General features: G+C 40.5%; 1 protein-coding gene across 2 annotated transcripts in view; it reads left to right on the forward strand.

Annotated features, from left to right (window-relative positions):
- Positions 1-18,541, forward strand: part of dennd6b (DENN/MADD domain containing 6B) — a 90,447-nt gene that overhangs the window by 24,951 nt on the left and 46,955 nt on the right. For both annotated transcript variants that reach the window (XM_073066684.1, XM_073066685.1), the window contains 4 exons: positions 433-513; positions 8,996-9,101; positions 11,300-11,379; positions 13,940-14,002. In XM_073066684.1, the coding sequence (XP_072922785.1) occupies positions 433-513; positions 8,996-9,101; positions 11,300-11,379; positions 13,940-14,002 (330 nt within the window). The remainder of the gene's footprint in view (positions 1-432; positions 514-8,995; positions 9,102-11,299; positions 11,380-13,939; positions 14,003-18,541) is intronic.

The raw sequence follows: 18,541 nt of genomic DNA on the forward strand, positions 1-18,541 counted from the left end.
GAACCTATCAACCACCATTTTAAAATATACCTAATCACTTGACCTACACAGCTGTGTGTCTCACTTTGTACCAAGTATTCCAGGTTGCTTGCTTGCAGTGTTGATGTATTAAGTTTTTATGTTATGTGTGCAAAAGATACTCAGATCTGACTGAATAGCAACAATCATTCATTTCTTGCCTTTTTAAAAACTAAATTCTTCTTACCTATTTTTGTATATGTGTGAAATAATTTTTACATTTCTCTGGGTGATATTTTGTCCCATTTAATGCTTTTGCAACTCTTGCATCATTCAGAGAAGCTGCAGGAAAATGGATAAAGAGCAGCGGATTTGATTAATTGAATAGATCTTTCAAAGAGTTCACCATGATGGACTCTGCTACTATTACATGATATGTTTCGTATGCTAATAGACTGAAATTACATTTTTCAGTGGGATCGAGCACATTACTATGGATTTGTCTACTTCCGACAAGTCAAGGATAGTACAATAAAACGGGGATATTTTCAAAAGGTAATCGCATTTCTAAAATAAAATTGATTTGTTTATTTTGTGGATTGGGTTCACCACTTTAATAAGAATATATTTTGTTTGGTTAGATTTATGCTAATGAGAAATGGTTAAGGGACTAAAGGCACTAAGTTTCATTATTTATTTAATGACCTTGTCCTAAGAACCTTTGCCTGTCTTATTGAAAAATAGTTTGTTTTCAGTTCAAGCATTGTGCAACTTTTCAGCATGTCACATGCAGTATGAATAATGTTATCTAATATGAACTCTGCAAAGAGTACTTCTTAGTACTTTTTGGGCAGAACATGAGCATTGTAGAAATTTTTCTGTGACATCACTAGCAGTGCTGGTTTTTGTCAGCATGCAAAGCAATTCTGTCAGTTGGTCCCTTACAAAATAAAGATGGTGTTAACCATGATGAATTATTCCATCCTGTTCCAGAGGTAGAACCCATTTTCATGATGCATCTTCAACGTAGCAGATAGCATTCCAAGAAATGTTAATAATTTTTTTAAATGGTGCTGAAAAGCTTAAAGAGAAATTAAGGTATCTGAGCAAAATCTTGGTTTGAGCAGTAGGTCATAAGGAATGTATCAAAAGAGGAAAGAGATAGTTTGTCAAAAGGTTTAGGGAGGGGTGGTTGAGATTCTGATGACTGAAGACATGATATTTAGAAATACATATGTCCAGAATTTGAATAACATGTACCTGTCTGAGAGTTTAAGTTTGGATAAAATTACCAATCTTATGCAATATATGGAAGGTTTTGATTAGAGAGATAAGAAATTTTAAAACTAAGTTTTGTTAATTCTGTCGTAGTGTAGGTAGGCAAACACGGGAGTTAACATACAAATGGTCGTTTGTATGATATGGGCAAAATAATTTTGAATGAACACAAGCTTAGAGTCTGGTTGAACTTCAGTTACCAGAGTGTGGGACCGTATCCAGCAAACAGTATGGTGAAGGATTGTGAAGATGGTGACTTTGATCTTCCCAATAAGCAGTGCAAATATTTGTTTAATAATGGACTTTATCACAATTTAGAAACAATAGACTGATTGAGAAAAGTGGTGGTAAGATACATTTGTAGATCATCAATCTATATACAGAAGCTGATAATGTGCTTTCAAGTGATGTTGCTTTGGGTTTTCATGTTGATGATAGATCCTTTAGAAATACCTGAGTTACTGCTGGCACCGGAAGAGAAGTCATTCCTGGCCATTCATTTGCAGAGCCTCTCTATTTCTCTTTGCAAATAGGCTGTCTCTCCTCAAAGCCCACTTTCCCATCAAACTCTCAACAACAAACTTCATTATTTTGCACACTATCTTTTCATCTGTTGTGAACTGTGTAAATTGTGAAAGGCTGAGAGACTAAGATTGGTCATATCCCATGAGTAAATTTGCCAACCTGAAACCAAACACTTATTTTGGATTTTTTAGTCTTTTAACAATAGTCATTTATCTGTCCTTGTAACTTTAAGTTATTACACTAAACAATGTTGTTGTGCCTTTCTGTGCCAAGTGGCACATCGGGTGACACATTTCTTCTTCTTCTTCTTTTTTTAAAATTAATTTTTAAATTAGTTTTTCAAAACATTTTACAAAATTAAAAACCCCAAATCCCAATGAGGAGCATTAATACAGTGCAAAATTAAGCATACAATAACAATATGCTACAAAGGAAGAGAATTTAACAAAAAAGCACCTAAATTAAAGACAAGTGAGCTTAGTGTCCTCCCCAAGCCCCACAACACAAGAAAAAAACAACATCAACTCCAGACCAACCACCACACAATATAGAGAGTATAAGTCAGGACAGTCAAACTCCCAGACTGTGAATACACTTAGCAACAGAGGATAATAATGCCTACTACCAGAAAAAAAAGGGAGCTGAAAGCAAGGGACCGAAAAGAAGAAGAAAAAAAGAAAAAAAAAACCCTAGTCAAGAGGAAGGTTATGAAAGTACTCGATAAAAGGTCCCCAGACCTTATGGAACTTTAGATCCGAATTAAGAACTGAATAATGAATTTTTTCGAGGTCCAAGCAGGCCATAATGTCATTAAGCCATTGCACATGAGTGGGCGGGGCAACATCTCTCCATCTAAGGAGGATCAAGCGTCTCGCCAGGAGAGAGGCAAAGGATAGTATTCGGCATTGGGTCGGACCCAGACATAAATCTGTCTCGCCCCAAAAACCGAACAGAGCAATTAAGGGGTTAGGTTCTAGGTGCTGATTCAGAATACCCGATAATGTAGTGAAGACATCTTTCCAGAATTTCTCCAAGCTAGGACAGAACCAGTACATATGGATGAGAGAGGCCACGCCCCTCTTGCATTTATCACAGAGCGGACTAATGCCAGGGTAGAATCGAGATAGTTTAGATTTAGACATATGGGCTCTATGAACAATCTTAAACTGTAAAAGGCAATGGCGAGCACCCTTTCCATTTCTTTTGTATTTTTGTCTTTTTTTTTACGAGGCCAAGTTGCTAGCTCAATGCTCAACCCAGCACGGTTGGAAAGCCTGCAAGGAGCTGGCCAGATTTGAATCTGGGACCACACGTCTTGAAGTCCAGTGTGGATGCCGCTACACCATTGGCCAGCTAACACTAAAGGATTATTACATATCAAATTATTTTTTTTTAAAAAGGACAGGACACTGGATTGCCATTTTCCCTCAATAAAACCATAATTATGATTTTATTGGTACCATGTTGCAATGTTTTTAAGGATGAGTTTCAGCGTCGGAGCGGGCAGCGGAGTGAGAGGCAGCAGAGTGGTAGGGCTTTGGCTCAATGGACTTAAGTGGTAACAGGATGAAGTGATGTAGGTTTACCTGTGTTATTTGTGGAAAGGAGGAACTGTGTGTGAGGCCAGTTTTTCTGTGCTCGGTGTCAGATGTGGGGGCCCTGGAGTCTCCTAGCCTCCCGGACGGCCATATCTACACCAGGTGTGTTGAGCTGCAGCTCCTGAGGGACCGAGTTAGGGAACTGGAGATGCAGCTCGATGACCTTTGCCTAGTCAGGGAGAGTGAGGAGGTGATAGAGAGGAGTTACAGGCAAGTGGTCACACTGGGGCCACAGGAGACAGATAAGTGGGTCACAGTCAGGAAGGGGAAGGGGAAGAGTCAGGTACTAGAGAGTACCCCTTGACAATAAGTACTCCTGTTCGAGTACTGTTGGAGAATACAGCCTACTTGGGGGAAGTGGCAGTGGCCATGCCTCTGGCACAGAGTCTGGCCCTGTGGCTCAGAAGGGTAGGGAAAGGAAGAGGATGGCAGTAGTGATAAGGGACTCTATAGTTAAGGGGTCAGACAGGCAATTCTGTGGACGCAGGAGAGAAACTCGGATGGTAGGTTGCCTCCCAGGTGCCAGGGTCCGGGATGTTTCAGATCGTGCCCAAGATATCCTGCGGTGGGAGGGAGAACAGCCAGAGGTCGTGGTACATATTGGTACCAATGACATAGGTAGGAAAAGGGAAGAGGTCCTGAAAAAGACTACAGGGAGTTAAGAAAGAAGTTGAGAAGCAGGACCCGCAAAGGTAGTAATCTTGGGATTACTGCCTGTGCCACGCGACAGTGAGAATAGGAATAGAATGAGGTGGAGGATAAATGCGTGGCTGAGGGATTGGAGCAGGGGGCAGGGATTCAGATTTCTGGATCATTGGGACCTCTTTTGGGGCAGGTGTGACCTGTACAAAAAGGATGTGTTGCGCTTGAATCCCAAGGAGACCAATATCCTGGCAGGGAGGTTTGCTAAGGCTACTGGGGAGAGTTTAAACTAGAATTGTTGGGGGGTGGGAACCAAACTGAAGAGACTGGGGAAGAGGAGGTTGGCTCACAAATAGAGAAAGCTTGTAGACAGTGTGAGAGGGAGGATAGGCAAGTGATAGAGAAAGGACGCGTTCAGACCGAAGGTTTGAGATGTGTCTATTTTAAAGCAAGGAGTGTTGTGAACAAAGCAGATGAGCTTAGAGCAGGGATCAGTTCTTGGAGATATGATATGGTGGCCATTGCAGAGACTTGGATGGCTCAGGGAAAGGAATGGTTTTAGATGTTACAGAAAGGACAGGGAGGGAGGCAAAAGAGGTGGGGGCTTGGCACTGTTGATCAGAGATAGTGTCATGGCTACAGAAAAGGTGGATACCATAGAGGGATTGTGTACAGAGTCTCTGTGGGTGGAGGTTAGGAACAGGAAGGGGTCAATAACTTTACTGGGTGTTTTTTATAGGCCGCCCAATAGTAACAGGGATATTGAGGAGCAGATAGGGAAACAGATCCTGGAAAGGTGTAATAATAACATAGTTGTCATGATGGGAGATTTTAATTTCCCAAATATCAATTGGCATCTCCCTAGAGCAAGGGGTTTAGATAGGGTGAAGTTTGATAGGTGTGTTCAGGAAGGTTTCTTGACACAGTATGTAGATAAGCCTACAAGAGGAGAGGCTGTACTTTATTTGGTATTGGGAAATGAACCTGGTCAGGTGTCAGATCTCTCAGTGGAAGAGCATTTTGGAGATGGGTATCATAATTCTATCTCCTTTACAATAGCATTGGAGAGGGATAGGAACAGACAAGTTAGAAAAGTGTTTAATGGGAATAAGGGGAATTATGAGGCTATCAGGTAGGAAATTGGAAGCTTAAATTGGAAACAGATGTTCTCGGAAAAGTACGGAAGAAATGTGTCAAATGTTCAGGGGATATTTGTGTCGAGTTCTGTATAGGTACGTTCCAATGAGACAGGGAAAGTTATGGTAGGGTAGAGGAACCATGGTGTACAAAGGCTGTAATAAATCTAATCAAGAAAAGAAAAGCTTACAAAAGGTTCAGAGAGCTAGGTAATGTTAGAGATCTAGAAGATTACAAGGCTACTAGTAAGGAGCTTAAGAAGGAAATTCGGAGAGCCAGAAGGGGCCATGAGAAGGCCTTGGTGGGCAGAATTAAGGAAAACCCCAGGGCATTTTACAAGTATGTGAAGAGCAAGAGGATAAGACGTGAAAGAATAGGACCTATCAAATGTGAAAGTGGGAAAGTGTGTATGGAACCAGAGGAAATAGCAGGGGTACTTAATGAATACTTTACTTCAGTATTCACTATGGAAAAGGATCTTAGTGATTGTAGTGATGACTTGCAGCAGACTGAAAAGCTTGAGCATGTAGATATTAAGAAAGAGGATGTGCTGGAGCTTTTGGAAAGCATCAAGTTAGATAAGGTGCTGGGACCAGACGGGATGTACCCCAGGCTATTGTGGGAGGCGAGGGAGTAGATTGCTGAGCCTCTGGTGATGATCTTTGCATCATCAGTGGGGACAGGAGAGGTTCCAGAGGATTGGAGGGTTGCGAATGTTGTTCCTTTATTCGAAAGGGAGTTGAGATAGCCCAGGAGATTATAGACCAGTGAGTCTTACCTCAGTGGTTGGTAAGTTGACAGTGAAGATCCTGAGAGGCAGGATTTATGAACATTTGGAGAAGTATAATATGATTAGGAGTAGTCAGCATGGCTTTGTCAAGGGCAGGTCGTGCCTTACGAGCCTGATTGCATTTTTTGAGGATGTGACTAAACACGTTGATGAAGGAAGAGCAGTAGATGTAGTGTATATGGATTTCAGCAATGCAGTTGATAAGGTCACCCATGCAAGGCTTATTGAGAAATTAAGGAGGCAAGGGATCCAAGGGGACTTTGCTTTGTGGATCCAGAACTGGCTTGTCCACAGAAGGCATAGAGTGATTGTAGATGGGTCATATTCTGCATGGAGGTCGTTTAGCAGTGGAGTGCCTCAGGGAGCTGTTCTGGGACCCTTACTCTTCGTGATTTTTATAAATGACCTGGATGAGGAAGTGGAGGGATGGGTTAGTGAGTTTGCTAATGACACAAAGGTTGGAGGTGTTGTGGATAGTGTGGAGGGCTGTCAGAGTTTACAGCGGGACATTGATATGATGTGAAACTGGGGTGAGAAGTGGCAGATGGAGTTCAATCCAGATAAGTGTGAAGTGGTTTATTTTGGTAGGACAAATATGATGGCAAAATATAGTATTAATGGTAAGACTCTTGGCAGAGTAGAGGATCAGAGGGATCTTGGGGTCCGAGTCCATAGGACACTCAAAGTAGCTGCGCAGGTTGACTCAGTGATTAAGAAGGCGTACGGTATATTGGCCTTCATCAATCGTGGAATTGAATTTAGGAGCTGAGCGGTAATGTTGCAGCTATATAGGACCCTGGTCAGATCCCACTAGGAGTACTGTGATCAGTTCTGGTCGCCTCACTACCGGAAGGATGTGGAAACCATAGAAAGGGTACAGAGGAGATTTACAAGGATATTGCCTGGATTGGGGAACATGCCTTATGAGAATAGGTTGAGGGAACTTGGCCTTTTCTCCTTGGAGCGACAATGGATGAGAGGTGACCTGATAGAAGTGTATAAGATGATGAGAGGCATTGATCGTGTGGATAGTCAGAGGCTTTTTTCCCAGGACTGAAATGGTTGCCACAAGAGGATACAGGTTTAAGGTGCTGGGGAGTAGGTACAGAGGAGATGTCAGGGGTATGTTTTTTACTCAGAGAGTGGTGAGTGCATGGAATGGGCTGCCAGCAATGGTGGTGGAGATGGATACCATAGGGTCTTTTAAGAGACTTTTAGATAGGTACATGGAGCTTAGTAAAATAGAGGGCTATAGGTAAGACTAGTAATTTCTAAGGTAGGGACATGTTCGGCACAACTTTGTGGGCCGAAGGGCCTGTATTGTGCTGTAGATTTTCTATGTTTCTATTAGACTGCATTGTGTAAAAGGGTCAGATTTCCTTTCATAAAGGTCATTGTTTTATGACAATCTAATAGTTACATGTTTTACCATTACTGGTGCAAACCTTTTATTTCAAACTTATTTATTTAAATTTGAATATCCCCTTTGTTGAATTTGGATGTGAAGTGTCTGCAGATAGACTCCTGATCTCTAAATAATTGTCTACGTAACTTAATCTCAATGTTATCAGTGCATTCCTTGTGATAGCATATGTCATGAATTCCTGAGTTTTGATTTAGCAACAGTAATATACACACAAGTCAGGATTTGTAAGAAAATTAAGTGCTAAGAGTACAAAGTTTGCTGTTCTTGTTTTCCTACTGGTAGAAACCTTGTGAGTGCAGTTGCTCTATTTGAAGTTAATTCTTGTTATGAAGGAGTGCATGTTGTACCAGTCTCTGTCTTACTCAAAGTACATTCATGCCATCAGCAAAGTTACTTCATACAAAGGTCAGCAACGTTACTTTTAATCTTTAAATCTGTATGTGTGCCATTAATATGAGAAAAACAATTTATTATTGGGCAGGATTTGGTGCCCTCTACTGTTTTGTAGAAATACAGCTTTCAAGACTGCAGAGTAGAACCTCGCTTAGTGCATGGGATACACTTTCCATTTATTTATTTATTTGTTTGTTTGTTGAGACCTGGTGCAGAACAGGCCCATCTAGCCCTTCGAGCTACACCTCTAAGCAATCCCTGATTTAGCTCTAGCCTAATCATGGGGCAATTTACAGTGACTAATTAACCTACCAACTGGTACGTCTTTGGACTGTGGGAGGACTTTTGACCGGAACATCTGAAGGAAATCCATGCGGTTACAGGGAGAACGTACAAATTCCTTACTGGCAGCGGAGGGTATTGAACCTTACTTTATTGTTACCAAACAATTGATACTAGAGCGTACAATCATTACAGTGATATTTGTTTCTGCGCTTCGCGCTCCCTTAAGTACAAACCTGGGTCACCTATATTGTAAAGTGTGCTAACCACTATGCTACTGTGCCACCAAGAATGAAAGAATGAATGAAATCAGCAGTAAAAGAGCTCATTGCAGAATCTTGTGCAGAAGGGTGTGTTACTGATATTGCTGCTGTGTGTAGGACTTGGATTCTAGGAATTTGACATGAATCCATTTAAGCTAATTGTGGAGAGGCTGCTCGTAGGGCTAGTGTTAGGTAAGATGGGGCATGCTGTGCCACCCCTCATTGTTGAGGTGAGGCATTAGTCTGACCCAGATTAGCACATTGAGTGTAGTTCAGTCCAGCTGAAAGTATTGAGAGACGATCTGATCTGCTGGCATGGAGCAGATGCTGTCCATCCTCAGCAATGGCCCTTGCATACATACCATCGTGGGTATAGCCCTGAGCCTTTGGTCACCTAACAGCCATTCTCACATGCTATATTGCCACAAAAAATGATTCATTGCTGGATTTGGAACAGACTTCTGCACAGCTGTGTGCAACAGCATGAATGGACGTGATTCATGCCCAAGTCCCTGGCACCACAGCGTGCAGATGAGTGGATGACTTTATCAAAGTACTGAGGGTTATATACCTGTGAATGTTCAGACTCCAGAACTAAGAGCACTGTGGTGAATTGCCATTGAGGAGGGTATGAGTGTATGTTTTAATTTATTCTCAAGAAGTCTTGATTTGCATTGTAATGTGCTTTTTTTTTCTTCTTCAGTCATTGGTTCTTATTTCTCGACTTCCTTTTGTGAATCTCTTCCGCTCTCTCCTACAACTTGTTGCACCTGAATACTTTGAAAAGCTGGAGCCTTGTCTTGAGGCAGGTTAGAGCCTTCATTAGAATGTTAGAATTATGACAAACTTCTGGAAATTACAGATGAATATCCAGAAGCTAGTGTGTTTTAAAAATATCTGATGATTGTTGGAATAAAAAGCTTTGAAAACTGGAAAAAACATCTGGAAAACAGCTAAAATATCTTTAAATTAAAAATAAATCTTTGTGTAATTTACCAAAATCTTAACTATGTGCATTTCTTTTCTACAAACTTTTATTCCTGCTATCACCTTCTTATGGTTAAAAGAAAACTTTTATATTATAAATAACTATTGCCATCCTTGTGTTGAATGGAAGTTCCCTTGGTGAATTTGTGATTTTATAATTGTACATTCTAGATGCTTGATAATAATGTGCACGCCATTTGAAAATTTCAGTTACAGTATATACTTTCAGGTATTGGACAAAGATATATTTTTAAAAGATGTTTTAGCTTTAAAATCAATTTTGATTTGAAATCAGAGGATCTTAGTTCAAATAAAGTCTATTGGATCATTATACCTGTCAGTTCGGAATAGGTAACTATTTGAGTTCCATACACTTTCTCCACAATTTTGCATGTTATCCTTCTACAAATATGGTACATGTTTAATTGTCCTTTTAAAGTTCATATGAAATCAGGTACCAGGTCCAGATTCTAAAAGGCACATGCATGAGAAACCTATTTTCCCTTCATTTCTTTGCCAGTTATTTTAAGTCTGTGGCTACTAAGTGCTGAAGATAATTTTCCATTCCTTACTCTATCAAAAGCCATAATAACTTAAAACTTTTGCCTCCTCTTCTGCATTACCTCGGGGATACTGTATGAGCATTATATTTCCTATTATCTTGTCCTGAGACTTCTCTTTTATGTTTCTCTGAAACCTCACAGCACAGACAGAGAAACACAGAGAAAAGTCAAGGAGAGGAAGAGGGGGAAAGAAGTTAATGGAGTAATGGGTTTTCTGCTTTGGATGGAAAAACTTCAGGAATTTCATTCTGTCCTTTGTACTCACCAATGAATGATCTGTGTCCCTGTTGGTAGATGCCTGTAATGAAGATGCTATTACAAGGGTTATTTCCAGTAATGATCATGTTCATCTGGTACCCATAGTAAAGCACTATGTGGAGCACAAGCACTTAGATTAACTTGCTCTGTTTGGGTTGAAAGATGGGTAGAAAGAAAATAGTTAAAGCAATTTATAAGGGTCCTATTTTTGAGAGCAACTTTTTTTTTCATGTTCTTCATCTGAACTTTTCCCTTGCTAGATGAATTTGTAATGATCTCCTTTTAATAATCAATTATCAACATGTACTATCTCTCATATGGAGGGTTTGTCAAAACTCTGGGTGGTCCTGACATTACAGCTCTTCAGTCCAAGCCCTGCCATCTTTTGCATTTCTGGTAGGTTTAGTTTATTTGTTCAACAAAAATCCGAAATACCATGCATCCAATGAAAAAAGAGGACTGAGGTGGGTCAGCACTGTACTTGTCGGGAGCTGAGTGGGTTAAGGGCTAAAGGGACAAAGGTCTGCGACCTCTTACACTGTTTCAGTGAAACTCAACACAAGCTTAAGGAACAGTAACTCATCTTATGAAATAGGCAAGTTACAGTATTAAATTCTGAAGACTGAATTGAACTATTTCAGATCATCTATCTGTACAGTTTATATCAAAATTGGCCACTTGTGTTCAAAGGTGAAGAGCCTGTAACGTTAACTCATCATTTTTCTCTCCACAGATGTTGCTTGACCAGCTAGGTACGTAATTCCAGTAATGGAAAACACAAAAAAAAGTCTTTAGGCTTGAATTTGAAACAAAATCAGAAAATATTAGAAAAACTGAGCTAGTCAAACAGCATCTGTGGAAAGAGAAATCAGTTATCATTTTGGGCCAGTGGCCCTTTCCCTTAAGTAATTTATATGATTGTTTCAAAAGTTATGGTTACATTTCCTTTCAGGAAGCACATTGCTGATTATGGCAACAACTTGTGTAAGAATATTTCTCCTTATTATGCTTCTGGTGAGACTGGGAACTCTCTTGATGTAAAAAGTTCCATTCAGTCACGCTTGTATCATTGATTTAATTATTTGGTTTATTATGGTGTTAAAAATTCTAAGTGAAATGTGTGGTTAAGAAAATAATTGCAGAAGATTGTATGTTATTTTTTGAATTCTGAATACAGTCATGTTTCTTCTGTTTTCTAGTTTGCAATGAGGTAGACCAATGGCCAGCACCAGTCCCTGGCAAAACACTTAGCCTTCCTGTCATGGGAGTGGTCATTCAGGTACGAATAGACAAAGCATTAGAATATGGATGTTTGGCATTTAATGGAAAGAAAATCAAATGTATTGTAGTTGTTTGAAGCACAGAAGCATAGTGAGAGGATATTGTGTTCACTCTTTGAAACAAAAACAAACATTTCTCTGTGGTGTATTAGATGAAGAAATTCTGAGGTGAAAGCTTATTATTTAGTTTCACCTCTTTGTTCAACCTCATTTTTAGAAATTTACACAGCAATATTCTTCTCCAAACGTGCAGGATTTTAATCTATTCTTATTTTTCTCCTTTGGTGTTCCTTAATCTGCATTTGAGTTTATGGTGTCTGCAGTTTTTTTTTTGGATTTCGTTCAACTCCCAACAAGAGAGAGAATACATATATACATATTGTATAATGTATAATATGATTAATCAATATTCTTTACAGTATGACCATATTAATTTGAAATTTCAACAATTCCATGACACTTAGCTCTTTGTCAGTGACTTACTACTGTAGTCATCTTTGCAATGCAGCACAATGGTGAGAATTTTTGTTCATGACAGTTTTGGTCCAAGATGACTAGAAAGGAAGGACACATGCACATCAGATATGTAAGCCAGAATTCTGCTCAGACTAACAACATTTTATAGAGGCTTCTTTAGAGAATTAAATGAATAGACAGAATATATAATTGGTCTTTTTACCAATACTATTGATCTTGGGCTGTGTGCCCAACTATCCATCATCGGATATTGTCTGATTTTGTCAATTTGAGTAAAATAAGATGCCTCATATGGTTGAATTAATCTTCTCTAAATTGTGAGTTGTTAAGTGCATTGAACGAGTAAAGGGAATGCAAAAATTGAAGTTATAAAGGTAGATAGTATTGGACAGTTTTTGTCATGTTTGCAAGCTATTGTACTGATTTGCATATATAAAATCCTGATAAAGCTCCCCTGAACAAATTTTCCTTTGACTCCTCCCACTTTCTCCAAACTCGAGGGGCAGCCATTGGCACTCACCTGGGCCCCAACAATGCCTGCCTCTTTTCTGGCTACATAGAACAGTCCATGTTCAAAGCCTTCCTTGCTTATACTCCTCAACTCTTCCTCTGCCACATTGATGACTGCATTGGTGCTGCTTCATGCACCCATGCTGATCTCATCAATTATCAACTTTGCTCTAACTTCCACCCTGCCCTTGAACTCACTTGGTTTATCTCTGACATCTCCCTCCCCTTTCTCAATCTTTCTGTCTCCAGAGATGGAGACAAACTGTCAACTGACATCTTTTATAAACCTACTGATTCCCACAGTTATCTTGACTATGTCTCTTCCCACCATTTCTCCTGTTTTAAAAAAAAAAGTTTCTTCACCTTCACCACATCTGTTCCCTGGACGCAGCTTTCCATTCCAGGACATCAAAAATGTCCCCCTCCTTTAAAAGACCGGGTTTCCCTCCCTACACTATTGCTGCTGCCCTCACCCCTGTGTCCTCCATTTCTTGTATATCTGCGCTCACCTCATCTTCCTGCTGCCTTACCAGTGATAGAGTTCCTCTTGCCCATAACAACCACTCGATCAACTTTTGCACCCAACACATTATCCTCTGCAACTTCTGCCATCTCCAAAGGGATCCCACTACTAAATATATCTTTAACTCCACCCACACCCACCCCAGTTTCCACAGAGATCACTCCCTCCACGATTCCCTTGTCCATTTGTCCCTCCTGACTAATCTTCCCAGCATTTATCACTGTAAACAGTCTAACTGCTACACTTGCCCATACACCTACTCAGGGCTGCAGACAGTCCGTCCAGGTGAGGCAACACTTCACTAGCAAATCTGCTGGGGTTGTCTATTGTGTTCAGTGCTCCCAATGTGGCGTCCTGTGGCCTTGTTGTAAATTGGAAGGCCACTTTGTCAAGCATCTCCACTCCATCTGCTACAAGCGGGACTTCCTGGTGGCCAAACATTTTAATTCCTATTTCTATTATCATTCCGATGTGTCGGTCTTGTGCCAAGACTAAGCCAACATCAGGGTGGAGAAGCAACACCTTATATTCCCTCTGGGTTGCCTCCAACCTGATGTCATAAATATCAATTTCTCCTTCTGGTAAACAAATTTTCCTGCTTTTCCACCCCCTTCCTCTTTTCCCCACACTGACCTTTTACCTTTTCTCACTTGCCTGTTACTTCCCCTTCTCATATGGTCCACTCTCCTCTCCTAATCAGATTCCTCCTTCTTCAGCTCTTGGCACCTCCCACCCACCTGGCTTCACCTATTGCCTTCTAGCTAGCCTCCTTCCCACTACCCCTCCCCCCCAGACCTTTTTATTCTGGCATCTTCCCCCTTCCGTCTTAGTCCTGAAGAAAGGCCTCGGCCCAAAATGTTGACTATCTGTTCATTTCCATTGATGCTGCCTGAACTGCTGAGTTCCTCCAGCATTTTGTTGGTGTTGCTTTGGATTTCAAACTTAAGACTTTCTGGTGTTTATATGAATCTTTGTATAGTTTGGAAGTTCTGAAAACATTATTTTTTATAATGCATTTAGGATTTTTTCCTTTGCCTACACAACTACAGGTACGGATACCATCTAAGAATGACAAGATTGGAACAAGTCCTCTCAAGCAATCTAACCAAGAGGTATGGCAAAAGTGCATACTATTATCTATTCTGATGATCTATCTCCATACTTTTTACTTGAATAAGTTTTGATAGTTAAAAAAACTGTTAAAATTGTTCAGCTTGCAGGACAGGGTTGGTATAAGTATTGCGACTTGAGCTTTTACCTAAATGGATACATAAAGCAGTGGCAATGTGTTTTTATAAGCCCCTTAAGCATAGTTGCAATTCTTGAGATATTTTCAGGTACACTATCAGAGAAAAAAAAAATCAAAATTTTTTTTGGGACATATTAAGATAGATGGGTAAAGCTTGATTGAGGGAGGTTTTTAAATGTGCTGAGACAGAATGTCCTGAAATGTAGGAGAAAAATCTATAATTTAGCCAGCTTCAGGTGTGGCTGTTGATAATGAAAGCACAGAAATTAAGGATGTACAAAAGTCTAGAATATCTAAGACACTCTAAGATAGTCACATGCATGAAAGAAAAATGAAAGGTATGTGGGAGAGAAAGGTTAGATTGATCTTGGAGTAGATTAAAAGGTCAGCAGAACATCGTGGGCTGAAGGGCCAGTACTGTTCATATTTCTCTGGTTTTATGTCTTCCCAATACAGCAGGACATTCTGCCCTCAATGTTGTGCTGATCTTGATGCCAATTTGTATTAAGTGTCCTTTCTATGTGTCATCCATATCCCTCCATTTCCTTCATGTTCATATGTCTATCTAAAAACTTTTTAAACTCCACCAAACTGTCTGTTTCTACCACTACTCCTGGTAACCCATTCCAGGCACTTACCACTCTCTGTGTTTTAAAAAATTCTAACATTGTGATTGACATTTTATTCCTGAAGAAAAAGTTCTGACTGTCAACTCTTATCTATGCTTCTCAGTTTTAACTCCTCCACCCTCAGCTATCAACGCTCTAGGGAAAACAACCCAAGCTTGTCCAACCTTTCCACACAGCTCACACTCTCTAATCCAGGGAGCATCCTGGTAAACCTCACCTGGATCTGAACCTCATATCCACAGCCTTTCTATAATGGGGAAACTGGAACTGCAAGTGCAGTTGACTAAAGTTTTATATAGCTGAAGCATGATTTCCTTACTTTTATAACTCAGCATCCCTATCAATCAAGACAAGCATGCAATATGCCTTCTTTATTACCATATCTGTTTGCATAGCCACTTTTAACAAGCATCAAAAAATGGGTCTCTGTATTTCTTTCTGCAACTGGATCCTCAGTGGGAGACCACAGTCAGTCCAGGTGGGAAATAGTATCTCTTCTTCACTGATGTCAATCTTGCACTCAATGTCAGTTAGACCAAAGAATTGATTGTGGACTTCAGGAACGGGAAGTTGAGAAAACACATACCAGTCCTCATGTCAGAGGAAAGGGTGAACTACTTCAAGTTCCTGGGTGTGAACATCTCTGAAGAGCTATCCTGGGCCCACTAGACTGGTGCAATTACAAAGAAAGCATGCCAGTGGCTATATTTCATTAGGAGTTTGAGGAGATTCAATATGTTACCAAAAACTCTAGCAAATTTCTACAGGTGTACTGTGGAGAGCATTTTGAGTGGTTGCATCATTATCAGGTATGAAAGCACCAATGCACAGGATCAGAAAAGGCTGTGGAAGGTTGTATACTCAGCCAACTCCATCATGGACATTAACCTTCCCACCATTGAGGACATCTTTAATAGGAAAGGTGATGCCTCAAGAATGCAGCATCCATCATTAAGGATCCTCACCATTTAGAACATGCACTCTTCTCATTGCTCCCATCAGGGAGAAAGTATGGGAACCTGAAGACACCCATTCAATATTTCAGGAAAAGATTCTTCTCCTCCGCCATCAAATTTCTGAATGGACCACTCTTTTGGAGACTACTTCACTTTTTGCACTACTTATTTATTTATTTTTTGCATTTTTTATTGCAACTTTTAGTAATTGTTTTATGTTCCCACAAAACAACAATTTCATGATGTATGTCAATGATGATAAAGCTGATTCTGATTCTGTTTCTGATCCTATCTGCAAGTATCTACTTCAATCCACTACCACTAACTTGACACTCACTGGCCTATACTTCACTGGCTTGTCCACTTGAGAACAAAGGCACAACATTTTCTCTTCTCTGATTCTCCAGGAATCAGAGCTTGTTGCTAGTACTTGTTGCTTGTTGCTAGTGAAGACACAAAAATCTTTGTCAAAGTCCCAGCAATCTCCTTGCTTGTTTGTTTCAATATTCTAGGATATTTATCATCAAGCCCTTGGGATTTATCTGGCATAATGCTTTTCAGAAGACTTAACCTCCTTAGGTTCTTTTCTCCCCCTTTTGTCAAATCTAAAACAACAAAAAGCAGAAACAGTCCTGTCTCCTATGGAGCAGATATCCATAATGGTAATTACAGCTAAGCTTAACTTCATCCTCTTTTCCCATAGTACTCTTAGTATTGAAATTAACATGTTTCAGGTCATCAGTCCCACCATATTTATTCGCCTGCCACTTGCTGTCCTCCCTTTCAGCCTTACCTGTCATTACATCTTTCTTGCACTCAACCAGGATGTTGTGCTGCTTCCCTGGAGCAAGAATATCTCATAATGGGTACATGGCATCCTGAGAAAGGAGGGTGAGCAGCCAAAGGTTGTGGTCCATTGATGTACCAAAGATAAAGGCAGGAGCAGGGATGAGGTTCTGCAAACGATTTTAGGGAACTAGGTGGGGAAAAAAGGTAGGATTTCCAGGGCACCCATTGCCCTGTTCTGATGGCTCCCATTCTCTTGCTACGCTAGATTTAACCCTTTTGAGTAGAACCAGCAAACCTCTGGGCAAGGATAATGGTTCCACTCCAGTTCAGATATACATCGTCCTGTTTGCACAAGTCCTGCTTGCCCTTGAAAAGAGCTCAATGATACATAAATCCTCCGCACTAGTTTCTTAGCCACGTTTGGAACTGCAGAATGTGTCTATTTTTCTCCTCACTAGCACATGGCACAAATAGTAATGCTGCAATTACAACCCTGGAAGTCCTGCTTTTTAAAATTTTCTACTTAGTTCTCTAAAATCAGTTTGCAGAACCTTATCCCTGCTCCTGCCTTTCTCACTGGTACTCTGGACCACAACCTCTGGCTACTCACTCTCCTTTTTCAGACTGTCTTGTATCCATTATGAGACACCCTTGATCCTGGCTCTGGGGGGGCAATGCATCATCCTGGAGTCTCAGTTACAGCTGCTGAACAGCTTAATACTCCTTTCTATCAAGTCGCCTATCACTATCACTCTGCCTGATTTCACCCTTTTCTTCTTTGCCTCAGTGCTGGACACTGTGCCACTGACCCATCTACTGCATCTGAAAAGTAACCACTCCCTAACAGTATCCAAAGGGGTATACCTATTACTGGGAGGAATGGCCACAAGGGAGCTCTGCATTGTCTGCATACTCCCCTTACTTCTTGTGGTCACCAGCCCATCTGTAGCCTGCACCACAGATGTGACCACCTCACTAAAACATGTTATCTGTGATGTGCTCAGCATCCCCAATATCCTGAGTACATCCAACTGCACTTCTACTTCCTTGACCCAGTCAATCAGAAGCTGCACCTGGATGCACTTCCCACAGCTGTAGTCATCAGGGTGACCATAAGATTCCCTGACTTCCCACATCTTACAAGAAGAGCATTCAAGTGCCCTGTCTTCAAATTTGCCTACACAAACTCAAAGATCACAGATTAACAGGAAAATAAAAGTCTTGCCTGCTTCTCATCTGTGCTTCCTCAGCAAAGCCTCAGAAATTCCATTACCACTTTGGCCCACTGTCACGATGGCCATTTCAGTTGACCTTGCCTTCCTTTTATTAGCTAAATTTTCTCACATTTAGCCAATCAGAAACAATTTTTAAAAAGCTGCTGGCCTCCCCTCTGCTGCTCTGGCTTTAATTGAGATATTTCTGTTGTTTAGGAAAAATGTCTAGCAAGCAGTCTAAAAATTCAGAACAATGGAGATGTCAGTAGAGGTGATGAGAGAATTGGATACCATCAAAGTGCATTTGGGTCCTGATGTGTTATTGAAGGCAACATGTAGATGAGAAATGACCCCAAATATATTTGAGAGCATATACAGTGCAAAGAGGAAGTAGTGCTTGAGATTTGCTACCTTTGGCTGGATGCACAATAATTTGATTGGACAAGGACAGTCATACTCGAAGACACTGGAGAAAGATGGTGCTGGCAATTTGATAAGGATTAAGGAGAAATGGGTTATCATGCTCACAGTCATTTAAGTGATTGATGAGCGCTGTGGCAGAAGTCAAAACATGCACAAAGTGTGACAGATAATTCAGTAAAGGAAAATGAGGGGGCCATCTGGGAGACAAAGTGATTCGGAAGCAAACATAAAATGTGATGCACGAAGTAAAAAAGCAATTTGTAAATGAGGATATTTGAATGAAAAACGTAACATAATTTCCATATGGCCAAAAGATTTGAGCAGAGTTCTAATCTACAACGTGTGCAAAGCATTATGCCTGTGGTAAGTCCAAATCTGTTCAATCAATTTT

Source organism: Hemitrygon akajei, chromosome 14 (assembly GCF_048418815.1).
Source record: "Hemitrygon akajei chromosome 14, sHemAka1.3, whole genome shotgun sequence".
Lineage (NCBI taxonomy): Eukaryota > Metazoa > Chordata > Chondrichthyes > Myliobatiformes > Dasyatidae > Hemitrygon > Hemitrygon akajei.